We start from the raw sequence: 24,580 nt of genomic DNA on the forward strand, positions 1-24,580 counted from the left end.
TATCACTCAGGGCTTCTCCAAGGCTCCCTAAGAATTCCCTCTGACAACTTTTCCCACCCCACGATCAAACCCTAAGAGAGAGAAGCCACATTAGAAACCCAGGCGATGTCTGTGCCCCATCTTCAATACATTTCAATACAGATACAAAAGATACAGAGCCATTCACTTATGACTTTGCATTAGATGACCCAGCCTACTATTCAGAAGTAACATCAAAGTCACCTTGTTTTACCCCGCCTGCCATTTAAAAGAATATTAAAACACTGGGGGAATATAAAGGTCAAGGTTACAAGAGGTTTCAGAGGAGCAAGTGAACAATCCTTTTAAATAAAAATATACCACATTGTCAATCACTAGGTGTTCGGAGAACTTTGTTTACAACGGTGTGTACTTGGAGACCAGCCTCCGCTGGAAGTCAGGAAGGGAGAGGGAGCCTGTGTGGGCCACATACTCTGGAAACAGAGTCCCACGTAACCCTTGTTTGTATAACATCAGAACAGTGTGGAAAACAAGCGGTCACTGCCCCAAAGAGAAACATGATGTAGGTAGACAGAGTCACAACAAATCCAGGTCCAGGACAAATTACGTACCAGCACCGGGGAGGGCTGTGACTCACACTCACGCGCAAGGGAGACAAAAAGAACAAGAATGCGGTACTTTCTAGAATGTTATTTTTTTAAAAAAAGAGAGAGATGAACTAAATTAACTATTAATAGAGAAAAGAAATAACCCGCATGCTCAGGAAAAGATTTGCTTAGTGATTTATGGTGCATCCATGAAGTGTAACACTCTTCAGCCATTTAAAACTGACTTGGGGGGACTTCCCTGGTGGTCCAGTGGTTGAGAAAACACCTTCCAATGAAGAGCACGTGGGTTCAAGCCCACACGCCGCAGGGGAACTAAACCCATGTGCCCCAACTAGAGGGCCTGAGCGCCGCAACAAGACCCTGACATGGCCAAAAATAAAAGAGATGTGTTTTAAAAATGAAATAAAAATAAAACTGACTTAAGATGAGTATTTACTAATAGGAAAAGCTGTACATGGTATTTTTGAGTGAAGAAAGCAAACAACAAAAGAGTGTGTATGATGTGCTATGCAATATACAAACACATTCACACTCCATGACACAGGATATCATATCAGCATTGGGAGATGAGATGGGATTTTTTTTTTTTTTCTTCACAGTCTTCTGGCATTTTCTAATTTTTCTTTAGGAACATGGATTCACTTTTTAATAATAAAAACAGGAATATTTTTCTTAACTGAATGTATTTAGAATCAAACAATAGAATAGAACAGGCAGTCATTCCAATGTTTCCTTTTCTTAAACCAAGTTTTCCTTAGGCTTTCACAACTTCACCCTTCACCTGAAGGGGCTGGCTATTCTCGCTACTCCAAGCAAAAGCATGGTTCGAAATAACTAGGAGATTATCTCGGAACAAGTAGCTAAGGAAATGTGGGAATATGCCACAAGTAAGAGAGGTGATTAGGGAGGCAGACAAGAAAGTGATGACAACTGAGAAAAAATGAAACTAATCAAGGACACTGTACCCCAGTTGGATGGCATCCAAGTTTACAGAAGGGGATGGTCTGTGCAGAATCTGGAAAAGAAGCTGTGAGAGATCATATGGTTGTGATGTCTTCTCTGGGGGTGCAAGAGAAGGGGGGTGGGAGGATGTGGGACAGGAAGAGTTTATTCAGCAGAGAGAGACATGCAAGCTTGGTGTCCTGATAACATCTGCATCCTAGCAAGGAGAGAGAAAATAACAAAGAGGCGTAAAAGATAATTTCTGAGAGAGATAAAAGTGACAGAGGAGCCTGAGATTGGAAACAAGAGACTTGGTGTCTTAATACAGCATGGTGGGGGTGACAGAAACATGCTGGGGGTGGCGGGGAGGGAGGGCTTCCTAGAAGGGCAAGATCTCAGAATGAGGGATCAGACAAGCAAAACAAAAAAAGAGCACACACTCTAGATGAGAAAGTGTGTACACAGGCCACAACTCCAGGGAAAGCTTGGCTGTGTCGTCAAAGGGACAGAAAGAAACTCAGGGAGGAGGGGGAGAGAGAAGACAGGCCTGTAGATGCACTGGGGGGGTTCCCAGATGAAAAGCACCATAATCTCATCTACTTTTTTAAAGATCATTCTGGCTACCGCAGAGAAAATTATGGAGAGAGGACCCAGAGAATACATGGTTCCCAGGCTACTGTAAAGCCTAGACTCCCGCTGTCTGATTCAGTGGCCACTAGCCGCGTGCGAGTACTTCAATCTAAATTAAAGTAGGTGACAAAAAAAAAAAAAAAAAACAGTTTCTTGGTCACACTGGCCACATTTCAAGTACTCAGGAGTCACATGGGGCTAGGGGTTACCACACTGGGCAGTGCCGACATGGAACAATTCCATCATCCCAGAAAGTTCTTTTAGACAGCCCTGTCTAAACAAGGTAAGACGACGGCTGAGCCTGAGGGAGGCAGAGGAGGAAGATGGGAAAGGGGCTGAGGGCAGAGATGGGGAAACTGAGGCAGATTCAGGATATAACTTTAGGATACAGCTCAGAGCTCAGAAGACAGAACTGTAAAAGTGTGTGAGAAAGGGCAGTTAGAGGTCAACCCCTAAACATTTTGACTCATTACTTCATAAGACTTCCCATCTTCTCTCTGCTCAACTCTTTCATCGAGCAACCACCTGTCTATTAATTTAGCCTCTCAAGTCCTTCCATACCTGAATGGTATATATGCATATTCCAATGACCAGAGCACGGATTGCCCAGTACAATCTGGCTCCTAGAGCAAAAGAGACAGACAACAGTTTTAAAATACAAAAATTATGTGCATGCAGATGGAAAGCAAATGTGCAATAAGAAAGTAAAACAAAGTTCCAGATCTAGTGCAGCAAGCATGCGATCCACAGAAAGGGGAAATAGAGAAAAAGTACCATCGAAAAACATATATAGGCTGAATAGCAAGAAAGACTCAAACCGTTCACCAGTAGAACAACACTCCCAGAATACATTTGCAAAATCCAAAACCCCGGTTTCCACAGCAATCCACAGAAATAAATCTGTCCATATCAGCTATCTGTCAGACACCAGGCATGCTGTATTTCATGGGATCGCAGAGTTGGACGCGACTGAATAACTGAAAAACAATATCAGCTAAAAAAAAAAAAAATGCATATAATCCCAAGAGACTGTCGGCCTCTCTGCTAAACATTGATAAATCCTGCTTGTGGCCATGAAGTGTTAAGAAAAAATAGAAATGTTATGCAGTCATGATTTCTTCTAGTTTGCTCCAACTTTGACATTCTCTCTGCAGAGAACTCCTACACCTTAGAGCCGCACAGCCTGGTCCGACACTAGAAGCACAGTCCAAGCAGCCAGGCTTTGACACGCTGTAAATTTACTGTTCCACAGAGGCATCATTTATTAACTTTTCCCCTAAGCATAAAACAAAATCCTTGCTCTGGGTATTTGGAGCAATGAGGATGATGTCACCTGAACAGCTAGGAAGGGTTTGGGCAGAACAAGAGGAGCAGTAGTTACTATGATGCTCACAGGACAAACGGGCAAAATAAAAACTGTGAGAGGATGAAGACGAGGTGAACATCTTCAGCAGCACTGAACTGAAGCTATAATCCATCTAAGTAATTCCCAGCATACACCTTTTTAAAAAAACGTGAAACTGCTTTGTCAAAGGTAAAAAGCCTCTTAAAGTCAGGGGTCTTATTATTTTTAAGAATAGATGGCTTTCTTCGGGATGCGTTTCCCCTGAATAACTACATTACACACAGAGATTAGGCTTCCAGGCTAAGTCATAAAAGCCCATCAATAAGAGCTAAATTTGAGTATGAATAACAGCCCTGATGGCACAGACAGTAAAGAATCCACCCACAGTACTGGAGACCCAAGTTCAATCTCTGGGTTGGGAAGATCCCCTGGAGAAGAAAATGGCAACCCACTCCAGTATTCTTACCTGGAGAATCCCATGGACAGCCAGGCTACATCCATGGGGTCACCAAGAGTCGGACACGACTAAGCGACTAACACACATATAACAGCCCTGAACAGAGCTCCCCTCAAGGAGGCCAGCAAGCAAGCACTCATGCCCAAGGCTTTCACTATAGAACAAGCCTCACAAAGAATTACTAAGTACAGGATGTCCCTCTGTGGTAACCTCAAGACCCTCTAGATCCCATTTCACTGTCTTCTCGGAGGGACTCCACCACATCTCACTAAAGATAGGGCTAGCAATAAGGAACATTCCACGGGCAGCCATGAGTACAACCTTGTAAGGGAGGTAAAAATCAAAGCTCAGAGAAAGGTAGCCAAATCAAGGCACTCGATGAAGTCCTGCTGCTATTAAGTAGTAAGAAGTATGGGGTGGCGGCGGGGCGTGGGATGGGATTGGGACCCAGGCCAGTCTGGTCCCCACATGCTTCCAGGTGCAACTGAGAAGCAGATGTCATTCTGGTGGCAGGAGCTAGGTGGGCGGCTGTCGGTAAGCACACGCTGTCAGGAGGCGGGCGAGGTGCTTGGAGAAAAGAGCAGATACTTCTTTTTTTTCAAGGCTGTTTCATTCCAAGAAAGCAGAAAGGGCAGACAAAGGAGAGCCATTCCGCTCAAGTGAATAAGTAGCCTGGGCTGGGTGCTCTCCTAGGCTAACCTGCAGGGGACGGGAGAAGCTGGAGCAGGCCCTGCCAGCTCACCTCCCCAAACGTGAAAAGGACAGCTAAGTTCTTGGAGTTGACCGGTCCAGGCTGACAGCTCCCTGACAACAGCAGTGGGAAGACCCACTGTTGGGGGTGGGGGGAGTCCAAGATGCTAGTAAAGCATCTGCAGGGTTTGGCGGCCTCCATATTAACTTCCTTGGACTGCAAGGAGATCAAACCAGTCAATCCTCAAGGAAATCAGTCCTGAATATTCATTGGAAGGACTGATGCTGAAGCGGTAATACTTTGGCCATCTAATGTAAAGAGCCAACTCATTGGAAAAGACCCTGATGCTGGGAAAGACTTAGGGCAAAAAGAGAAGGGGTGACAGAGGATGAGATGGTTGGATGGCGTCATCGACCCAATGGACGCAAGTTTAAGCAAACTCTAGGAGACAGTAAAGGACAGGCAAGCAGTTTGATTTTCACAAAGAAATCAAACACGACTGAGCAACTAAACAACAACTTCAGCTACTAAATTGATCTATTAGTGGTCACACTCTGTTGGCTGGGGGTCTGGAAAGACAGCCCACACGGACTGAGGCTGCTTCCAAAACCCCTGGCTGGAAATGCTGCCCCAGGCTCCTGTCTGAATTTTTCTGGAACTTAAGCCAATCAGCAGGAAGCCAAGAGGCCTGTGCTAGTTGCTGCCCCCTCAATAACCCTGGGGGCAAAGACCCCAGGAGCAAAGCAGTGGGACCCTGGGGCTCTTAGAAAGGAAGGGCTACTCACAAATCCTGAGTCTCTAAACTAGAGGCTGCCAGACCCTGCAGTCTGAACACTGACCTCTGAGCACCATGCCAGTCTGCAGCTTTCCCCAAGGGCACGCAGTACTTGCCCACTGTATCTGACTGCCTCACCTCCCTCATCTATGTCCTTGATTCAGTCCATCTTCCAGGGTACCAGCCGTGAAGTCATCTTTAATTCCTCCCACACCTTCTCCTACTGCATATTCTGTCACCAAGTTGAACCACAGCCTCCATCGAAATCTCTACCAAGTTAGTCCTACCACCCCAGTATCTCTATTCCCACTGCCAACACCCTCATGGAGGCAACCCCCTCTGATATGACAAGAAACTCCTGGGAATTACTATTCAAAGTCTTCTCACAGTCACATGGCCTCATGTTCTTCCCTTGCTCTTAACTGGCCTGCTAGTCTAGTCTAATCTTACCAAGACAATCTCCTTCATCACCCACAGAGATGTCAGCCTTGCCTTCCAGTCTCCCCAATAATCCTCTCTCCCATTAGCCAGTGAAGCCTCTCACATACACACCCGAGCTTGGTTCCACTTCCACGCCTTGTCTCCCCTGCTCCAAAATGCCCCCTCTTCAGGTCCCACCTGACTGTCCAGGCCAGTAACTCTTCCAGTCTTTACCTACTCCTCCTGTGCCTGAGATCTCCATTCAGGACCACACTGTTCACAACCTGAATATCCTAACAGTGCTTCAGGGTCTAACCTTAAGACACATCAGGGCTGACATCCCGTCTCTGTCACATACAAGTCTACTGAACCTCCCTGACTCTCAGCTTCCTCTTTTGTAAAACGGGACAACAGTAACTGTCATTTATAAGTCAGTTACTATTGTAATTAAATGAGGTGGTGTATATAGAAGTACCTCATATGGTACTTGACTCATTATAGACACTCCACTATGATAGAAAGATCCCGATCATACCCTCTTTTCCTGTGGTCCTCTGTTTCTCTCCTAATACTCACACCTCCACTATAGCACTGAGAGCAGTACTGGAGGCTCTAAATAAGTACGAGTCCTTGCTAACTGACACAAAACAAAATCTTATTTTTAATCTTACCACAGGAAGCACATATTCTTGTGTACCTTAAGCAACATCTCTAGTTTGGAAACATGTTCAGATTCATCAAATTCTTGTCATTACTGCCTTGTCCTGCTGTTCCAGCTCCAAAAATAGGTGCTCTTGTTCACATCTGCTCTGCACATGGGGACAAGGGTCGTCCTGGGCTGATCACCCGTAACACTGAACAGGAGCAGCAGCACAGAGGCCTGGGTGATGTTCACAGAGACCAGCTCTCGTGTCATCTCCCCAAGATCACCATGTGTGGCTACTTTTACCAAGACCCTGGGGCATCCAGAATCACAATACACAAAACACTCAGCAAGTAGCTACAACACCTTTCCCTCACTTTTCCAGCTTATAACTTTCCAGACAATATGATAAAATAAAAATACAGCATTGGTTATTTTTAAGAACATGTTTTATTCTAAAATGTATGCTTATGATTTTTAAAAAATATAAAAACAGAAAAGATACAGATCTACTAGCACAGGTTCACAAAACAGCACAGCTTTCTGCCCTCTACTGTTTTTTGTTTTGGCTGTGTCGCTTGGCTTACAGGATCTTAGTTCACTGAGCAGGGATTGAACCCAGGTAGTGAAAACACCAAATTCTAACCACTAGACCACCAGTCAATTCCCTCAGTCCTCTACTCTTTTCTCTTTAATTCTCTAAGATCTCAGTTACTCTGTATCTTCAACAATCAGTACCTCAACCATGATAGAGATGGACAATAAATCTCTAGCCCAGCTTGGGTGGGGGTGTGGAGAACACCCCAGGAAAATACCTGAGCTGGGTTTTAGGGATCAGTGGGGTGCAGGGGGTGAAGGGTTGGGAGAAGGCATTCCAAGCTAAGGGAAGAATACAGGCCAACATTCAGAGGAATGAAACCATGGACCATCTGAAGAAAAAGTCCTTAAGGCCAAAGGGAATGCAGGCAGTAGGCAGGTGCTAAGAGATAACACTAGCAAGGAAAGTTAGATCAATATGATAAACTGACTTGTTTACTATTTTTAGATTAGTGCTATTGAAAATTCCTAGGCAGGGAAATGATGTGACAAGACCCATGTTTTAGAGAAACAACTGGGAATGCAACGTGACAGATGGAAGGGGCGTGAGGAAGTTAGTTAAGAGGTTTCTGCAGGAGTCTAGGCAAGAGGTAACGAGAACGTGAGCCGTGGCAGTGTAGGAGAGAGGAGGCCAAGCTGGAACCCCATCACTAATGGGAAGTGACATAAAAGAGAAAGGAATACACTATATTCACAGCAACATTATCCAAATAGCCAAAAGGAGGAAGCCACCGAAGTGTCTGTTGACAGTTGAATGGATAAACAAAATGTGGTCTATATACATGAAATTAAAAGATGCTTACTCCTTGGAAGGAAAGTTATGACCAACATAGACAGCATATTAAGAAGCACAGACATTACTTTGTCAACAAAGGTCCATCTAGTCAAAACTATGGTGTTTCCAGTAGTCATGTATGGATGTGAGAGTTGGACTGTAAAGAAAGCTGAGCACCGAAGAACTGATGCTTTTGAACTGTGGTGTTGCAGAAGACTCTGGAGAGTCCCATGGACTGCAAGGAGATCCAACCAGTCCATCCTAAAGGAGATCAGTTCTGGGTGTTCATTGGAAGGACTGATGTTGAAGCTGAAACTCCAGTACTTTGGCTACGTCATGTGAAGAGCTGACTCACTGGAAAAGACCCTGATGCTGGGAGGGATTGAGGCAGGAGGAGAAGGGGATGATAGAGGATGAGATGGCTGGATGGCATCACCGACTCAATGGACATGAGTTTGGGTGAACTCCAGGAGTTGGTGATTGACAGGGAGGCCTGGCGTGCTACGGTTCATGGGGTCGCGAACAGTCAAACACAACTGAGTGACTGAACTGAACTGGTCTATATACATACAATGGAATATTATTCAGCTTTAAAAGGGAAGGAAATTTTGACACATGCTACAACATGCATGAACCTTGAAAACAAGGTAAGTGAAATAAGCCAGTCACAAAAGTATAAATTCCACTTATGTAAGATACCTAGAACAGTCAAACTCATAGAGACAGGAAATAGGATGGTGTTTGCCGGGGGCTGGGAAGAAGGAGGAATGCGGAATTACTGTTTAATTGAGACAAAGTTTCAGTTCTATAAGATGAAAAGCATTCCAGAGATGGGTAGTGGTGATGGCTGCACAACAGTGGGAATCTACTTTATACCACTGAAGTGTACACTTAAAATGGTTAAGATGGTAAATTTTATGTTGTTGAGTATTTCACACAACTGTTTAAACAGACAGAGAGGGAGAGGGAGCAGAGTGAATGACCAGGTACATCCACCAGCCTGGGGCACTAAATGAACCGCAACACTTGAACCGAGCTCCATCCACAGGAAGAAGAAAGCAGAAGTGAAATGAGAATTCAGAGTTGCACAGGTAACCAGGTTCAACATGAGCTGAGAACACAAACTTTCCCAAAAGGTTTCCTGCAGGATCAGCATCATCTCTTACATTTCAAAGCTCTAAAACTGATACAACTTTAAAGGTAATTAACCACTAACAAAACAGGATGGCAAGTGACTTCTTGATGATTAGATGAGAAAAGTAGGATTCTAGGGTACAAAGGGCTGATCACACACATGTCAATTTCACTCCTTTCTGAAACCCAAATAAAAGAACATTTAAGTGATGTTTTAAAACATAAACCACAAAATCTGGAAACTGGACTGCAGGTGGATAAGCACTAAAGACTAAGATGAGCTGACAAAGCCGAACCCTAGGCTTACAAGAGAGAAGACAAGATCCAATCTGATTTACACCCCAGAATTTCCAAAAGACTCTAGATAACTAGGACTGGACATGGAACAACTAACTGGTTCAAAATTGGCAAAGGAATATAAGGCTGTACATTGTCACCCTGTTTAACTTACATGCAGAGTACATCACGCAAAATGCTGGACTGGATGAATCACAAGCTGGAATCAAGATTGCCAGGAGAAATACTAAGAACCTCAGATACACAGATGATACCACTCTACTGGCAGAAAGTGAAAAGGAACTAAAGAGTCTCTTGATGAGGGTGAAAGAGGAGAGTAAAAAAGCTGGCTTGAAATGCATATTCAAAAAACTAAGATCATGACACCAGGTCCCATTATTTCATGGTAAATAGAAGGTGAAAAAGTAGAAACAGTGACAGATTTTATTTTTGGGGGCTCCAAAATCACAGCAGATGGTGACTGCAGCCATGAAATTAAAAGATACTTGCTCCTCGGAAACCTAGACACATATGAAAAAGCAGAAACATTACTTTGCTAACAAAGGTCCATATAGTAAAAGCTATGGTTTTTCCAGTAATCATGCATGGATGTGAGTGTTGGACCATACAGAAGGCTGAGAGCTGAAGAATTGATGCTTTTCAAACGGTGGTGCTGGTGAAGACTCTTGAGAGTCCTTTGAATAGCAAGGAGATCAAACCAGTCAATCCTAAAGGAAATCAACCCTGAATATTCATTGAAAGGACTGATGCTAATGCTTTAATACTTTGGCCACCTGATGTGAAGAGCTGACTCACTGAAAAAGACCCTAATGTTGGGAAAGATTGAAGGCAGGAGAAGAAGGGGGTGACAGAGGATGAGCTGGTTAGATGACATCACCAACTCAATGGACATGAATTAGAGCAAACTCCAGGAGATAGTGAAGGACAGAGGAGCTTGGTGTGCTACAGTCCATGGGATCACAAAGAGTTGGACACAATTTAGCGACTGAACAATTCCAGCTTACTCTGAAATTGGGGTGAAAAGGAGTTAAAATGAAGAGGAAAAGTTGAAAATCTGTGTAGGTAACACTCAGGGCCCAAGATTCCTTCTCCATTCCAAGAAGTCCCTCCCCACACTGTTGTTGCAGTCATTCAGTTGTGTCCTCCCGCGCTAGCGAACTACTGGTTTATTCTCTAAAGCAGGTAAAAACAGAATGCAGGTCTGTAGGACAAAGGGGTGCCACAATACACAGAAACTTAGAAATGTATGTGTCATGTACATGTATCAGTCCAGAATTGGTTAGAAAACACCAACTATTCTAGGTATTTCAGGCAGGAAGAGATTTAACACAGGGAAATAGAGGGACAAAATCACGGGAAGAGTTGTAAGAGCCAAGGTCAGAGAAACCACCACTCTAGTTCAGGAAATCAGAACACACAAACATCACAAGAAACTGCACCAATGATCCCAGCTCCCCCCATGACTGATGTCCCCATGAGTCCCACACTCACATCTGCCATGTGCAACAGCAACAGTAGCTTCTTCTCCTTCACCTTCCAAATCTCTCTGGCAGAAACAAAATCAGAATCCTGCCATCAAGGATGGGGATCAAAACAAGGATAGGGTTGAGAAACAGGAGACAGTATATGAAATAGCTGGTATTCAATATCCAGATGCTGAGATCGCCCTCATCCTCTTCTGCTCAGCTCCTTGAGTCCTGGTAGATAGATCTTCAGTTTCCAGACAAGTGATAACAAAAGTCTCCTAACCAGTGGTCAAAGGAAAAAAAATCAGGATACAACAACACAAGGTTCCCCAAAGAAATAGCCCAGCCAGAGGACCCTACAATAAAACTTACAGGCAACAGAAGGAAGAATTCTCTTCTCTGAAAGAACCAATAATCTCCAGGTCCAAATATTAATAGTTGCAGTTTTCAAAGAGTCAAATTCTGTAAGTTTAAATTTGCTTTAAAAAGAATGAATCTGTAGAATATGACATTATGGTTGAGCTAAGATTAACAAGTTATGTGATCACCACAAATGTGAAAAAGTGAATCTACAAAAACCACAGTGCAGGCAGGATAAGTCACTGGGGTAACCAGCTGTACTTTTCCTGCCTAAACTCTAGAACTTTGGTTTTCAAAGTATGGTCTGGAGACCCTGTGATGCCCCAAGACCCTTCAAGCAACCTGGGAGGTCAAAACTATTTTCATAATGAACTTACTTGTCTTTTTTCACTCACATTCTCTCACGAGCATTTCTCAGAGTCTATATGTCATCTGATAATATCATCACTCTAACAGCTAATAGAATGGAAGTTGTTTTAAGTTTTTCTGTCTTAATTTCTAACATAGTAAATATCAATAGATAGAAACCACACAAAAGCTCTTTGAAGTCCTCAAAAATGTTTAAGAATAAAGGGTCCAAAAAGCTTGAGAATTCTTACTGTAAAACAACTTTTTAGTTAGTTGCTTTTGGAAGGGAACTTTTTTGTTTGTTCAAATAATTTTATTTATTTTTGGCTGTGCAGGGTCTTCGTGCAGGCTTTTCTCTAGTTGCAGCAAGTGAGGGCTACTCTCTAGTTGCAGCGTGTGGATTTCTCCCTCCCGTGGCTTCTCTTGTTGCGGAGCACAGGCTCTAGAGTACTGGCTGAATAGTTGTGGCACACGGGCTTAGCTGTTCCGCAGCATGTGGGATGTTCCTCGACCAGGGACCAATCCTGTGTATCCTACATCAGAAGGCAGATTCTTTACCACTGAGTCACCAGGAAAGCCCAGAAGGGAACTTTCGATATGTGAAACCAATTATATTTAAAATTTACACCTTCAAAGAGGAAAAAAAAATGTGTAAATTTCTAAATTTTGCTTTACTATCTTTTATCTGTTTATCCATTCAAAGGAGGATCTTTCCACATAGGTCCTAAATTATTTTTCCCCCTGGGAAACAACTAAGCCCCATAATGGCAAGTCGTAATGCCCAGAAGGCAGCATACAGCACATGAGAGTAAAAAGCACTGTTTCTACAGGGATTCAGACAGATACTTGTATGTCACTGATCACAGCAGCTTTATTCATGATCCTCAAAAGGTAGAAACCACCCAGATGTCCATCCACAGATGAATGGATACACAAAATGTGGTCTGTAAGAAACACAGAATATCATTCCCTCTAAGGAAGGAAATTCTGACACATATTGCAACATGGATGAACCTTGAAAACACACAAAGTGAAATAAACCAGACACAAAAGGACAAATACTCTGTGATCCCAGTTACATGTGGTACCTAGAATGTGCAAATTCACAAAGACAGAAAATAGAACAGTGGTTACCAGAGGCTGGAGGTAGTGGGGGATGGACAGTTATTGCTTCATGGGTACGGAGTCTCAGTTTGGGATGATAAAGAAGTTCTGGAAATGGATGGTGATAATGGTTGCATGGCAATGTGAATGTACTTATGGCACTGAATTGTACAATTAACATGGTTAAAGTGGTACAAATAAAGAACAAAAAGAAATTCTAGAGCCAGATAACCTGGATTCAAAACTCAGGTCTACCACTTAATATTTTGTGTGACTTTTGTGCTTCAGTTTCCTCATCTGCAAAATGATAATAACATACAGCATAAGGTTGTTTTGAGGATTGCATGAGTTAACATATGAATAAACACATATCTAGAATGCTCCCAGACACCTAGTAAACGCCCTGTCACTGACTCTCAAACTTTGGCATGCCTCAGAATCACATGGAAAGACTATTCAAATCAGGCTTGCTAGACCCCCAATCCCAAGTGTCTGTTTCAGTGGTCTGCAAAGGGACCCAAGAATTGGCATGTCTACAGGTTCCCAGGACTTGATGGTGCTGCCCGTCCAGGAAGCACACGTTGAGAACCACTGCTCTGTACAAATATTAAGCTGTCATTATTATTATTAGCAATGTCTGAGGTAGTACCAGGCAAACCCACATATTGGGAGAAGGAAGGAAAGACAGAAGTATAGTTTCTCCTCTACTTACAGAATACTTACCTTCTGGCCACCAAATGTGTGTGGGGGGCATGGGGAGAGGGTATTTCTCCCACAGGAAGCAATTCTCCACCTCTCCATAGGCACCAAGTGCCCCACAATTTAACTCAATTAAGGAGCCTGGCGGGCTGCAGTCCATGAGGTCGCAGAAAGTCAGACACAACTGAGTGACTAACACACACTGACACTATTTACCTGGTGTTACCATCACAGTCCGCACATTAAAGACTCAGCCCCACAAGGCTGCTTCCCCGGCCCCCTACCTTAAACACCAGTGGGAAGGCTGGGTTATCACCTGCGCTTCTGAAGAACCGACTATCAATAGTATCCCAGGAAGCCCTTCGCAGCTTCAATTAATTTGCTAGAGCGGCCCACAGAACTCAGGAAAACAATTTACTTACAGGATTATCAGCTTATTACAAAGGATGTTAAAGAATATCAATGAGCAACCAGAAGAAATGATGGGCAGGGCAGGGGGAAAAGAGTGTGGAGTTCTGTGACCCTCAGCACCCTCCAACCCCAGAGTTCAAGGATTTTTGTTGCTGCTGACTTCATCAGACAGGTGAGAATGACTAAACCACTGGCCACTGTTGATTACGTCAATCTCCAGTTCCTCTCCCCTCCCAGGAGGTAAGAGCTTCCCAGGTGGCTCAATATAAAGAATCCACCTGCCAGTGCAGGAGACACAAGTTCAATCCCTGCGTGGGGAAGATCCCCTGGAGATGGAAACAGCAATCCACTTCAGTATTCCTGCCTGGAAAATCCCACGGACAGAGGAGCCTGGCAGACTACGGTCCACAGGGTCGCAAAAAGTTGGACATACCTGAGTGACTGAACAACAACCCAGGAGATGAGGAGGGGCTGAAAGTTCCAACCTTCTAATCACTAGGTTGGTTTCCCTGGCAATCAGGGGCTTTCCAAAAGCCTCTAATATAAACTCAGGTGTGGCTGAAAGGAGATTGTTAAGAATAATGAAAGACACCTTCATGGCTCTTATCATTTCGGAAATTCCAAGAGTTTTAGGAGCTCTGTGCCAGGAATAGGAACAAAAATCAAATATACATTTCTTACTGTAAATCACAGAAGAATTTACTGAGCCCCTAATATGAAATTTTCCTACAAAGAGATGATCTCAAAGCCTTTCCTGATGGATATGTACACCAGCAACTACCAAACTGAGGCTCCCAGAGATTTGCGAAGACTCCCAAGGAAGGCAGAGAACCAACATCACTCTCAACATCACTAAGAGATCTCAGAGCTTTGGAGAATGGGGGAAGAGCTCCTTTTTACAAAATAGTGCTGACATTGGAAGGGAAGAAGAGGTGAGGGGGACATGGCTTATGCTGGTCTCACAGCCATTTTTTGGGTGTGTGCCCCTGCTCACCGTAGCAAGTGGCCTGACAACCTCATTGCTGCACTGGGATCTCTCGATTCTCAGAGGCTGCTGGTCTCAGCAAGCCCGAAGGGAGCCCACTTAACCTCCCAGGCACAAACACAAGCCTGGAAGAGTCCAAGTGTTTCAGCCCTGGGGCACCCTTGACCGACCGGCCACAGGAGCCAGTGGATAAACACTTTCTTTTCCGGGTCCCGGGGCAGTGCTGAGGGGCACTGATAGTTTGCCAGAGTCCTGGTGGGGAGCACTGCCCCAGTAACTCACCTTCGTTCCTTCCTTCCCTTTGTCCCTATTCCTTTGGACGTTCTTCCTCTTCTGTTCCCTGGGATACCTTTCCAAAATAAAAGGCCTGGGCCAAAGCCCTTGTCTCAGTCTTCAATTGACCCCAGCTGAGACAGGACATAAGCCCAGCTCCCCACACTCACACAGGTGGGGCGGGAGCATAATTAGCAGCCAGCCCTGTGGCCCTGCTCCTCTCCTACCTCCTGGGTACAAGGCTTTGTACCTGGTAGATGCTTTAAACGGAGAAGGCAATGGCACCCCACTCCAATACTCTTGCCTGGAAAATCCCATGGACAGAGGAGCCTGGTAGGCTACAGTCCATGGGGTTGCTAAGAGTCAGACACGACTGAGCGACTTCACTTTCACTTTTCACTTTCATGCATTGGAGAAGGGAATGGCAACCCACTCGAGTATTCTTGCCTGGAGAATCCCAGGGACGGGGGAGCCTGGTGGGCTGCCGTCTATGGGGTCGAACAGAGTCGGACACGACTGAAGCGACTTCGAAGCAGCAGCAGCAGATGCTTGAAAACTACCAGTTAAGTGGGTAACAAGAAATAAAATGATGGCAAACCATATAAGACAGGCTCTAACTGCCGTGTTGTACAACACAGACCCTAAGTAATGTAGGCTTCAGAGGAAAGGATGAAGTCTAAAGCAGAAGGAAAGGGCTGAGAAAGAGCTTTGAAAGATTACCAAGAGAGGAAGGTGGTCCCGGAAAAGGAAAAAAAGTCTCCACAGGTTGAAGACCCAGAGTCTGGACTCCTCAGAGCTGGCAACACAGAAAGAGGGGAGAGATGGGACAAGGTATATTCAAATGAAGGTGGGGCTCAATAACTAAGGAGGAGAGAGTAGATTTTGCATGGCAGTTCATGAAGGTTGCGAGCAGAAGTATGAACCGATTTCCCCCACTTAACTATGTCAAACTTTCTACATAACCCTTGACAACCAAACACTTGGGCTTAAAACTTCTTATTTCTTTCTTTTCTTCCTATGAAACTGAAAGTGTTAGTAGCTTTTAGTCATGTCTGATTCTTTGCAACCCTATAAACTGTATGAATGGCACCCGACTCCGGTACTCTTGCCTGGACAATCCCATGGATGTAGGAAGGCTGCAGTCCATGGGGTTGCTGAGGGTTGGATACGACTGAGCGTCTTCACTTTCACTTTTCATTTTCATGCATTGGAGAAGGGCATGGCAACCCACTCCAGTGTTCTTGCCTGGAGAATCCCAGGGACGGGGGAGCCTAGTGGGCTGCCGTCTATGGGGTCGCACAGAGTCGGGCACGACTGAAGCAACTTAGCAGCAGCAGACTGTATGTAGCCCACCAGGCTCCTCTGTCCATGGAATTCTCCAGGCAAGAATATTGAAGTGGGTTGCCATTCCCTTCGCCAGGGGATCTTCCTGGCCCAGGGATTAAACCCAGATCCCCTGCATTGCAGGCAGATTCTTTACCATCTGAACCACCAGGGAAGCCCCATTTCTTCCTATAGCAATTACTAATTGGCCAGGCACACATATTTATTTAATCCACAAGCCCCATGAGGTAGAATCTATTATGGTCTTCATTTTGCAGACTGGAGAAACTGGGACACACAGAAGTTACAAAGCTGGGTAAAAGAGCTGGAATTCAAACCCTGCCAGTCCAGCTCTTAATTTCACATCTGTCCCCAACAACAAAGTCCCACTTTCTACATGAGAATCCTACAAGATTTCTTTCCCAGTGTTTCCCATGTGGTGTATCCTTACCATTTTCATAACCCATAACCACAGATAATTTGTATGTTTCCTAGACATTCACTGAGTTCCTGGTACATATACCAGATGCTGGGCCAGCAGCTGGGAACACAAAGCCCCCCTTTCCAGGAAGGTCCCATTACAGATCCTGCAAGATGAACCAAGTCCTGGAGAGATGAACCTTACTGGTCATGGTGAGACAGGGGACCAAACTGGTAGGTGAAAAGACAAATTCTCACTCATTCCAAAATAACTGTTACTGGGCATCTGCTCTGTGCAAATCCCTAGCAGGTGGAAAGAAAGGAAGGAGACAGACACTGAAATGAGTTGTCACGCTGTCCCACTTCACACCCACGAAGGAGAAGAATAGCAAAAGTGGTCACAGCACACCTTAGACATGGGAGACGCAAAATAAAAATTATTAATTCAGTCTTCCTCTAACACCCCTTTAAATCATATTACTCACAGGAGCTTTCCATAACTGACCACATGAAATTCAAGATCCTGTTCTTGGCATTCAAGGCCCCCATCTTCTATTCTACTTGGTTCTGACCTCACTGCTTATCAAATCAGTCTTTTTCTTCCAAATACATTACTAGCAAATAAAAAGAAAATATTCACACTTTGTGTTTACACATATAATTTACGTGGCCTAGAATGTTGCTCTATTTATTTCTAACCATCCTTATTTATGACCATTTTCAAAAGTATCCAATGCAAGGATGGCTATTGTTTCCACTCAGATGATTTTGGTCGTTTCTCTACCACAGTCCTACTGCACTGGTGGATTAGTCTCTGCTATTTGGCACCAATGAATTTTTCTCTGTATGGTTCTTATAGCCATGAATGTAACAGCTGGCACATAGTAGGTACTCTAGAACCCTTATGAGATTCATGATGAAGTGTTAAATAAGTACCATAGGGAAAGATCTCGAATTATCATGCACTGTACTTTAATATAACTTGCTATAAAATCTTCTTTCTCTTTCTCCCTTGAAACATAGATAAAGAAATATACTGATTCATCAGCCTTGTAAATAAGCCCAGTCTTCCCCAAGGAACTACTGTGGCATGAATGAAATCAGTTTATACTGGACAAGATACTTCTAGAATAGTGTTTGGCACACACTAAGCTTCCAATAACTATTTGTGAAAGTGAGTAAAATAATCAGCTTTTTTTCTTCACTCCTACCATACACTATAAAACACAGTAAAGACTTTCAATAACAAAGTTTGTAAGAAGAATCTGAAGAGTAACTCAGTTTAAACGAAGAGAAAGCAGTTTTACCCACTTTACATGTTGTATTATCCTAAAAGACTTGGGCTATTTTCCCCATGGCATTCACAATCCTCGATTGCTTAAGTTAATTAGGGTCATCCCTCTCCACCTTTAGAAGCTATTAGTGGAAACCTGCTCAACACTAGACACAAAATCTGAACATGACGTTTTCAGATACTTTGTGGATACAATGACACTGCTGAAAGACACATTAAGTTGTGATCACAAGCCGCTATGTAATAAATATAACCATTTCACTTCACACTACACACCTTTTTAAAAGAAAAAAAAAGTAATGAGCAAATAAATGAGACTTTTATCTCCCAAACGATCTATTATTAGCATAAAAGAAAAATATCACAGAAAGGATACAAATTCTGCAACTCCACTGTGTACAAAACAAAAGGCCTTGGAAATCAGCTGAAAGCAACTCACAAGATAATAAGGATACTTTGGAACATGTGCCATTTATCTGGCTTTTTTTTTTCATCCAACAAAACATAATATGAATAAACTGTGTTAGACTATTGTTGTGAAACCTGCCTCGGTGCCTCCAATCCAGAAACCTCCCTTTTGCATTGAGATCTGCCGAGTGACACATGAGCTCTAAAGTGGATGGATAAAAATAACCTGGTCCTCAAAAAGACATGATAAACGCCAGACAGCTGAGTCACTTTGAAGCCCATTTTGACTCCCAAAAAGGACAATTCACCCTCCTTTTTCCTTCTCACACATACACATACAACCTGGTGAAAAACACACCAACAGCGCCGGGTGGGAGGCGGTGGTGCGTCTCGACTTTCCCCGCCAGTCTCTGAGGTCACGACTAGCGATTGAACTTCTAATAATTTATACTGGTGCATTTCAGTCAAAGTGACTCGTTTAGGAGGGAAAGAGAAAGGATTCAGGAAACCGTAACAATCCAACAGACCCTCTATTTCTGCTGCCCCAGTGGAAGCACCCGACGGTTTCTTCCGATGTTCTGACGGAAAGAAAAGGAGTAGGGAGTAATTTAAAGTGGAGAGAGAAAAGCTCAGAGAGAAAAGCAGAACTGTCCAGGAGTGGGAATCCCTGGGCAAAGCAAACGGTCCCAGAAAGAGAAGGGCTGCGTGCATCCGGAGTGAATCAACCTCATCCGCCCACCCGCCCTCCGTGCTCGCCCCAAAGAGAACGCAAACCATCAGCAATGCACAGTTAAGATTAGGGAACTCTTCCACTAGATCTATCTTTCAAACGGTGGCGGGGCTCTGGAACCGCTGCTAGGAATTGGGGTCCTGGCAGCCTAAGAAGGCTGGCGGAGCAAATGACCCCGGCCGTCCCGGGCTTCGGCTGCAGCAGCCCTGGGGAATCCAAAGCCGCCGGGCACCCAGTAGGCACTCCTTAAGTGTTTGCCGAACTGCTGTGCCCCTGAGCCAACTCCGGCGCCCGGAGGAGCGGGTCCCCGGCTGCCACCGCGCATCTTCTTCCCCCCCGCGCTTCACGTGCGGCCGAGTTCGGCGACTCGCGGCCGCCGAAGGCCGCGGGCACCGCAACCTCCCCCGAGGCGCCGTCCTGCCGCCGAGTCTCACTTACCGGGGAGTCGTAGGAGAAGGCGCACTCGTTCTTGTAGACCCTGTCCCCGGACCTGGGCACGCGGATCGTGGGCATGTGGGGCACTAGCAGCTCGCCGATGTCTCCTGCAGCCATCTTCCTGCTGCCGCTACCGCCCGGCATGCCGAACAGGGCGCCCCGGCGCTGCATGGCCGCGGCGCGCACTCCAGCCGAGCTGAGCGCTGGGTCTGCCCACCTCGGCGGCGGCGGCGGCGGCGGCGGCGGCGGGCTGCGCGGGCTGCGCGGGCGACTGGAGCCGAGCCGGGACGGGCGGGGAGAGCCGGCCGCGGGGCGGGAGCGGGCACCCCGGGCCTGGGCTGGCGGGCGGGCTGGCTGGTGAAGGGGACGCTGCTATTTTTAATCCAATGGCGAATCGCCGGCCCAGCTGCAGCGTCAGGCGGGGCGCTCGGGAGCACCCGCCGCAGCGCGCGGGGAGGGGGCACTGGAGAGGGGCCTGGGGCCCTGGCCGGGCTTGGCGGCCGGGGCGGAGGGCGAGTCCTGGGGGCGCAGGCTCCGGAGCCGGCTGCGATGGAGCACCAGCGCCGTGTTTTCTATCATAAATCGCTAGTCTGCTAAGGGGCAACTCCGAAGCAGCCAACAAAGGGCAGGATTTGAGATTTTTTAAACCGCTAGCTTTTAAACAATCAGGATAACAGTGGGAACGTACCCTGATTGGATAGGGGTGGGACTCTAGAACCTAAAGTGGGGCCCAAATCTAAATTTGGTTTTGGCACTTCGATGTTAATCTAAGACTTGTTCCTCACGTTTTTAAGATCTAAAGCTCTTTGAAAGAGAATAGAGTAAGATTGAGTAAGGATAAATGTATATTTTTCCAGTAATACTGACTTTTCTTCCGAATGGGGGAGAGTATCAAGATTATTTGAGGGAGGATATATTTTTCTCTATCTTTGCAAAGTCTTCTCTGCATGAACCATTTCAGTTGACTGATTTGGGATCTTACTGCATACATACTTCTTCCCTGCCTTTGCATGTCCAGTTCCTTAAATAATAAATGGGAATAGGTTGGGGTGGGAAGTGATACAATAATCTGCAAAAACAGAGCATGTGTCACAGCATACTCTTATTTTCCTTAAAAAACAAAAAGAAACTCAGAACATGAGTTCAGTTCCACTGAGCTTCCCTAACTACATCTAAGGGGCAGGATACCAGTGACACCTACCAGTTAATGAAACAGAAAAAGTGACTCAATACACTGATTTTTATGCAAATCAAAACTACAATGAGGTACCACTTCACAGAAGGTCAGAATGACCATCATTAAAAAGTCTACAAGCACAAATGCTGGAGAGAGTGTGGAGAAAAGGGACCTCTCCTACACTGTTGGTGGGACTATAAGTTGGCACAGCCACTGTAGAAAACAGTATGGAGGTTCCTCAGAAAACTAAAAATAGAAATTACCATATGATCCAGCAATCCCACCTGTGGGCAGATACTCAGATTAAACTATAATTCAAAAAGGTGCATGCACCCCTATGTTCATAGCAGCGCTATTCACAATAGCCAAAACATGGAAACAACCCAAGCATCTGTCAACAGATGAATGGATAAAGAAGATGTGGTGCATATATACATTGAAATACTACTCAGCCATGAAAAAGAACAAAATAATGCCATTTGCAGCAACTTAGATACAACTACAGATGATCAAACTAAGTGAAGTAAGTCAGAAAGAGAAAGACAAATACCATATAATATCACTTACGTGTGGAATCTAAAATACGGCACAAATGAACCTATCTACAAAATAGAAACAGACTCACAGATATAGAGAACAGACTTGCGGTTGCCAAGGGCAGGGGAGAGAGAAAAGACCGGGAATTTGGGGTTGGTAGATGCCAACTATTGCATTTAGAATGGATGAACAACAAGGTCCTAATGTATAGCACAGGAACTATAGCCAATCTCCTGTGATTAACCATAATGGAAAAGAATATCTTTTTTAAAAAATGAATGTATGTATGTGTATAACTGAGTCACTTTGCTATATGACAGAAATCGGCACAACATAGTAAATCAACCATACTTCAATTAAAAAAAAAAAACAAAGAAACATGCTGATTTCTATAAGCCTTTCCCAGGTCAAATGGTACTTAATTCCTTTTTCTTTTTTCTTCCATTATTTCTGTCATTCTCTCTGATTCTGCAGATGTGCTGGCTCTGCTACGGAGAAATGATGGTACCTGGAATTTGACATGCGTTACCTGGAATAGATGGATGAGCTCTTTCTGCACTTCTAAATTTCCATACCTCAAGCAAGGCTCTAACACACAACACATCTATGTAACTCACAACTTTCTAACTCAATCTAATGGAAATGGAGAAGAGGAGACAAAAGCAAAAAAGTAAACACTATTGCTACCCTCCTGCTTGGGAGGATACTCTCAAGGAGTTTTTGCTTTTTATTGTCCTCACCCACTTATCACTTTCTGTAGTATCTGTGCCTGTTTCAGGTTCAAGGATGAAACTTGCTTGTCTAATTACAGAGAAAAACTTGATTCAGGAACCTTCAAAATATTTTAAGTATTTTTAAGTTGAATGCAAATTAAATCAAGACACCATTTTTCACCCTTCACATTAATACAGATATGCTGAGTTGGCCCAGGTTTGGGAAATAGGCCCTCATATACTTTGTCGATAGACTGAAAACGTTCAATCTCTTTGAAGGGAAATTTAATACTAAGTATGATTTTATATGCCTATACAATTTTCCCCAGCAATTCTTCATCTAGACATTTATGCTACAGATAAGTTTACACTATATAAGGATATTTGTTGGAGCATTGCTATAGTAACAAAAAACTTAAGAAGAGCCTAAAAATCCATCTATAGGAAGTGGTTAAAACACAGTACCGCTGAAAGAATAAAGCACCCTGTATGTGCTGATGTGGAATAATCTCCAAATCATATTACTAGATTAAAAGAGCCGAGTGAGAATTAATGTGTAAAAGCAAGACCATGCGTTCAAGGCTAAGGATGTGCCGGAATGCCTACTGCACATCCTATATACCGTGGGCCTTCCTTCTAAGTGTCGATAACTGTGCTAAATATTTTTAATGTTGCCCCTAGATAGCTATAGATTTAGATGTCAGTATTATATTAGTAAATTTATGCAACATTGTAGATAGATAGGTGCTTGTTTGGCCTTTGGAAGCCTCTGGAAGAATACAAAAGAAATTCATGACAACTGGGCTCTGTGGAGAGAAACACATTGCCTAGGTTTAAAGAGGCACTTACTACTACTCTTTACCTTTCTGTACCATTAACGATTTTTATCATGTGGAAGTATTGCTCTAAAAAGTAATTAAAACTCAATTGTGAAAACAATCTAAGTTCAGTAACCAGTAATATTAATATAGGTTGAGGACAATTACTGCACCACTATAAAAATATATCCCAAATTTTTTCGTGCAATGAAACACTTTGAAAATGATAATATTTGTACAGCCCACTAAAGTAATTGGTCAATTACTTCAATTCATGAAGCCTGGGGCTACTAGTCTGGCCCCAGTGACCCCAAGCCCCACCCATGTACTCCCAAGGATCAAAGAGATCTTATCAAACCTGAATGCCATCTCTGTATATCAAAATGTCAATGGCACACTGGATGGAAAGTTTGAATCAAAACAAGGGAAAATGACACCATCTAACTATGGACAAATGATTAAATTGGGTATATCTATTCAAAAATATTTATATAAATCTTAAAAATGATTTTTGTAAAAATGACTGTTTTAATACATTTGTAGTATGTTAGCTTAATCTATTTACAATAATTATACAATATTATTGTAAGATTTTAATTAAAAATAATTATGCATTTTTGACAAAACTGGAAAGACATGTAAAATTAGTTACATTTAGGATTTGGTTATAAGATTTTGTTTCTATTGTTAAAATGTCTACAATGATGCTACATTTGTTTTATAAAAATTTATCAAGGCACTGTGACAACCCAGAGGGATGGTATGGGGAGGGAGGAGGGAGGAGGGTTCAGGATGGGGAACACATGTATACCTGTGGTGGATTCATTTTGATATTTGGCAAAACTAATACAATTATGTAAAGTTTAAAAATAAAATAAAATAAAAAATAATTTAAAAAAAGAAAACGGAAAAAAAAAATTTATTAAGGCAAAAAAGCTGAGATAATGTCTTAATTGTGCATTGTAGGAAAAATTCTAGTTCTGTTACTGGAATTTTTAAACCCAATTTTGCAAATTCTACATGTGAATTTATAACTAGACTGTTTCACTATTGGGTCAGTTTCCACATGTGGCTCTTGATCAAAGAGCAGGAATAAAGTGGTTATGGGTACACAATTTTAACTTCCAACATAAATTTAAAGTCTTACCAAAGAGATTTCAGAGGACTAAAGATGAACTGACTTTGTCACATTAAGGTGGTCAGACCATCAAGTCACTCTACAGCTCACAGGCCTCCTCCCATGATGTTCGGTGGAGCCCAGACTCCCCTGGCCTAGCACTCAGGGACCTCTCCCAACTAGCACTCCTTCTTTTCAGACTTTACTCCCACTCCTACACTTCTGGTGAACACAATTTACTGTCCCCCAAGGATAAATGTACTTGTCTCCTAGCCTCGGTTGAAAGCTCTCTCCTCTCATTTCTATCTTTTCAATCCTTTCAAGACTTTTTCCATGAAACCTTTTCTGAATGCTCCAGCCCTCAGGGATCAATCTTTTAAAAATGACAGTCCCCAAGAGAAAAATCTTTTAAGAGAAGTTATATCTCTTAGCATCCTTGCACATCGTGGAAGCTCAGTGTTTACGGAATATTGCCCACCCAGAATGGAGTTGTCTGCTTATTTTAGACACTCAATAAGTACCTACCGAATGTATGACTCACATCTGTGACATTGTAATAGATATGTTTTGCAGTCAGCTTTGTTCCTTTTAGGTAAAATTCATTGCTGCATAAATGTTCCCAGAACTGACAGAGGTTACATTAAAACATGACATGAATATTAGTTACTG

The 24,580-nt window shown here is 43.7% G+C and overlaps 1 protein-coding gene across 2 annotated transcripts in view; it reads right to left on the bottom strand.

The window, feature by feature from the left end:
• The window catches only part of USP13 (ubiquitin specific peptidase 13), a 130,957-nt gene extending 111,158 nt beyond the window's left edge, over positions 1-19,799 (bottom strand). Inside the window, exon 1 of one of the 2 annotated variants that reach the window (XM_027540338.1) lies at positions 19,553-19,799. In XM_027540338.1, coding sequence (XP_027396139.1) covers positions 19,553-19,720 — 168 coding nt within the window. In that variant the 5' untranslated portion in view covers positions 19,721-19,799. Of the gene's footprint in view, positions 1-10,784; positions 10,809-19,552 lie in introns of those variants that run through there. The other variant, XM_027540340.1, reaches the window with a different exon arrangement.
• Between the last annotated feature and the right edge of the window lie 4,781 nt (positions 19,800-24,580).

The sequence above is a fragment of the Bos indicus x Bos taurus genome, chromosome 1 (assembly GCF_003369695.1).
Source record: "Bos indicus x Bos taurus breed Angus x Brahman F1 hybrid chromosome 1, Bos_hybrid_MaternalHap_v2.0, whole genome shotgun sequence".
NCBI lineage: Eukaryota > Metazoa > Chordata > Mammalia > Artiodactyla > Bovidae > Bos > Bos indicus x Bos taurus.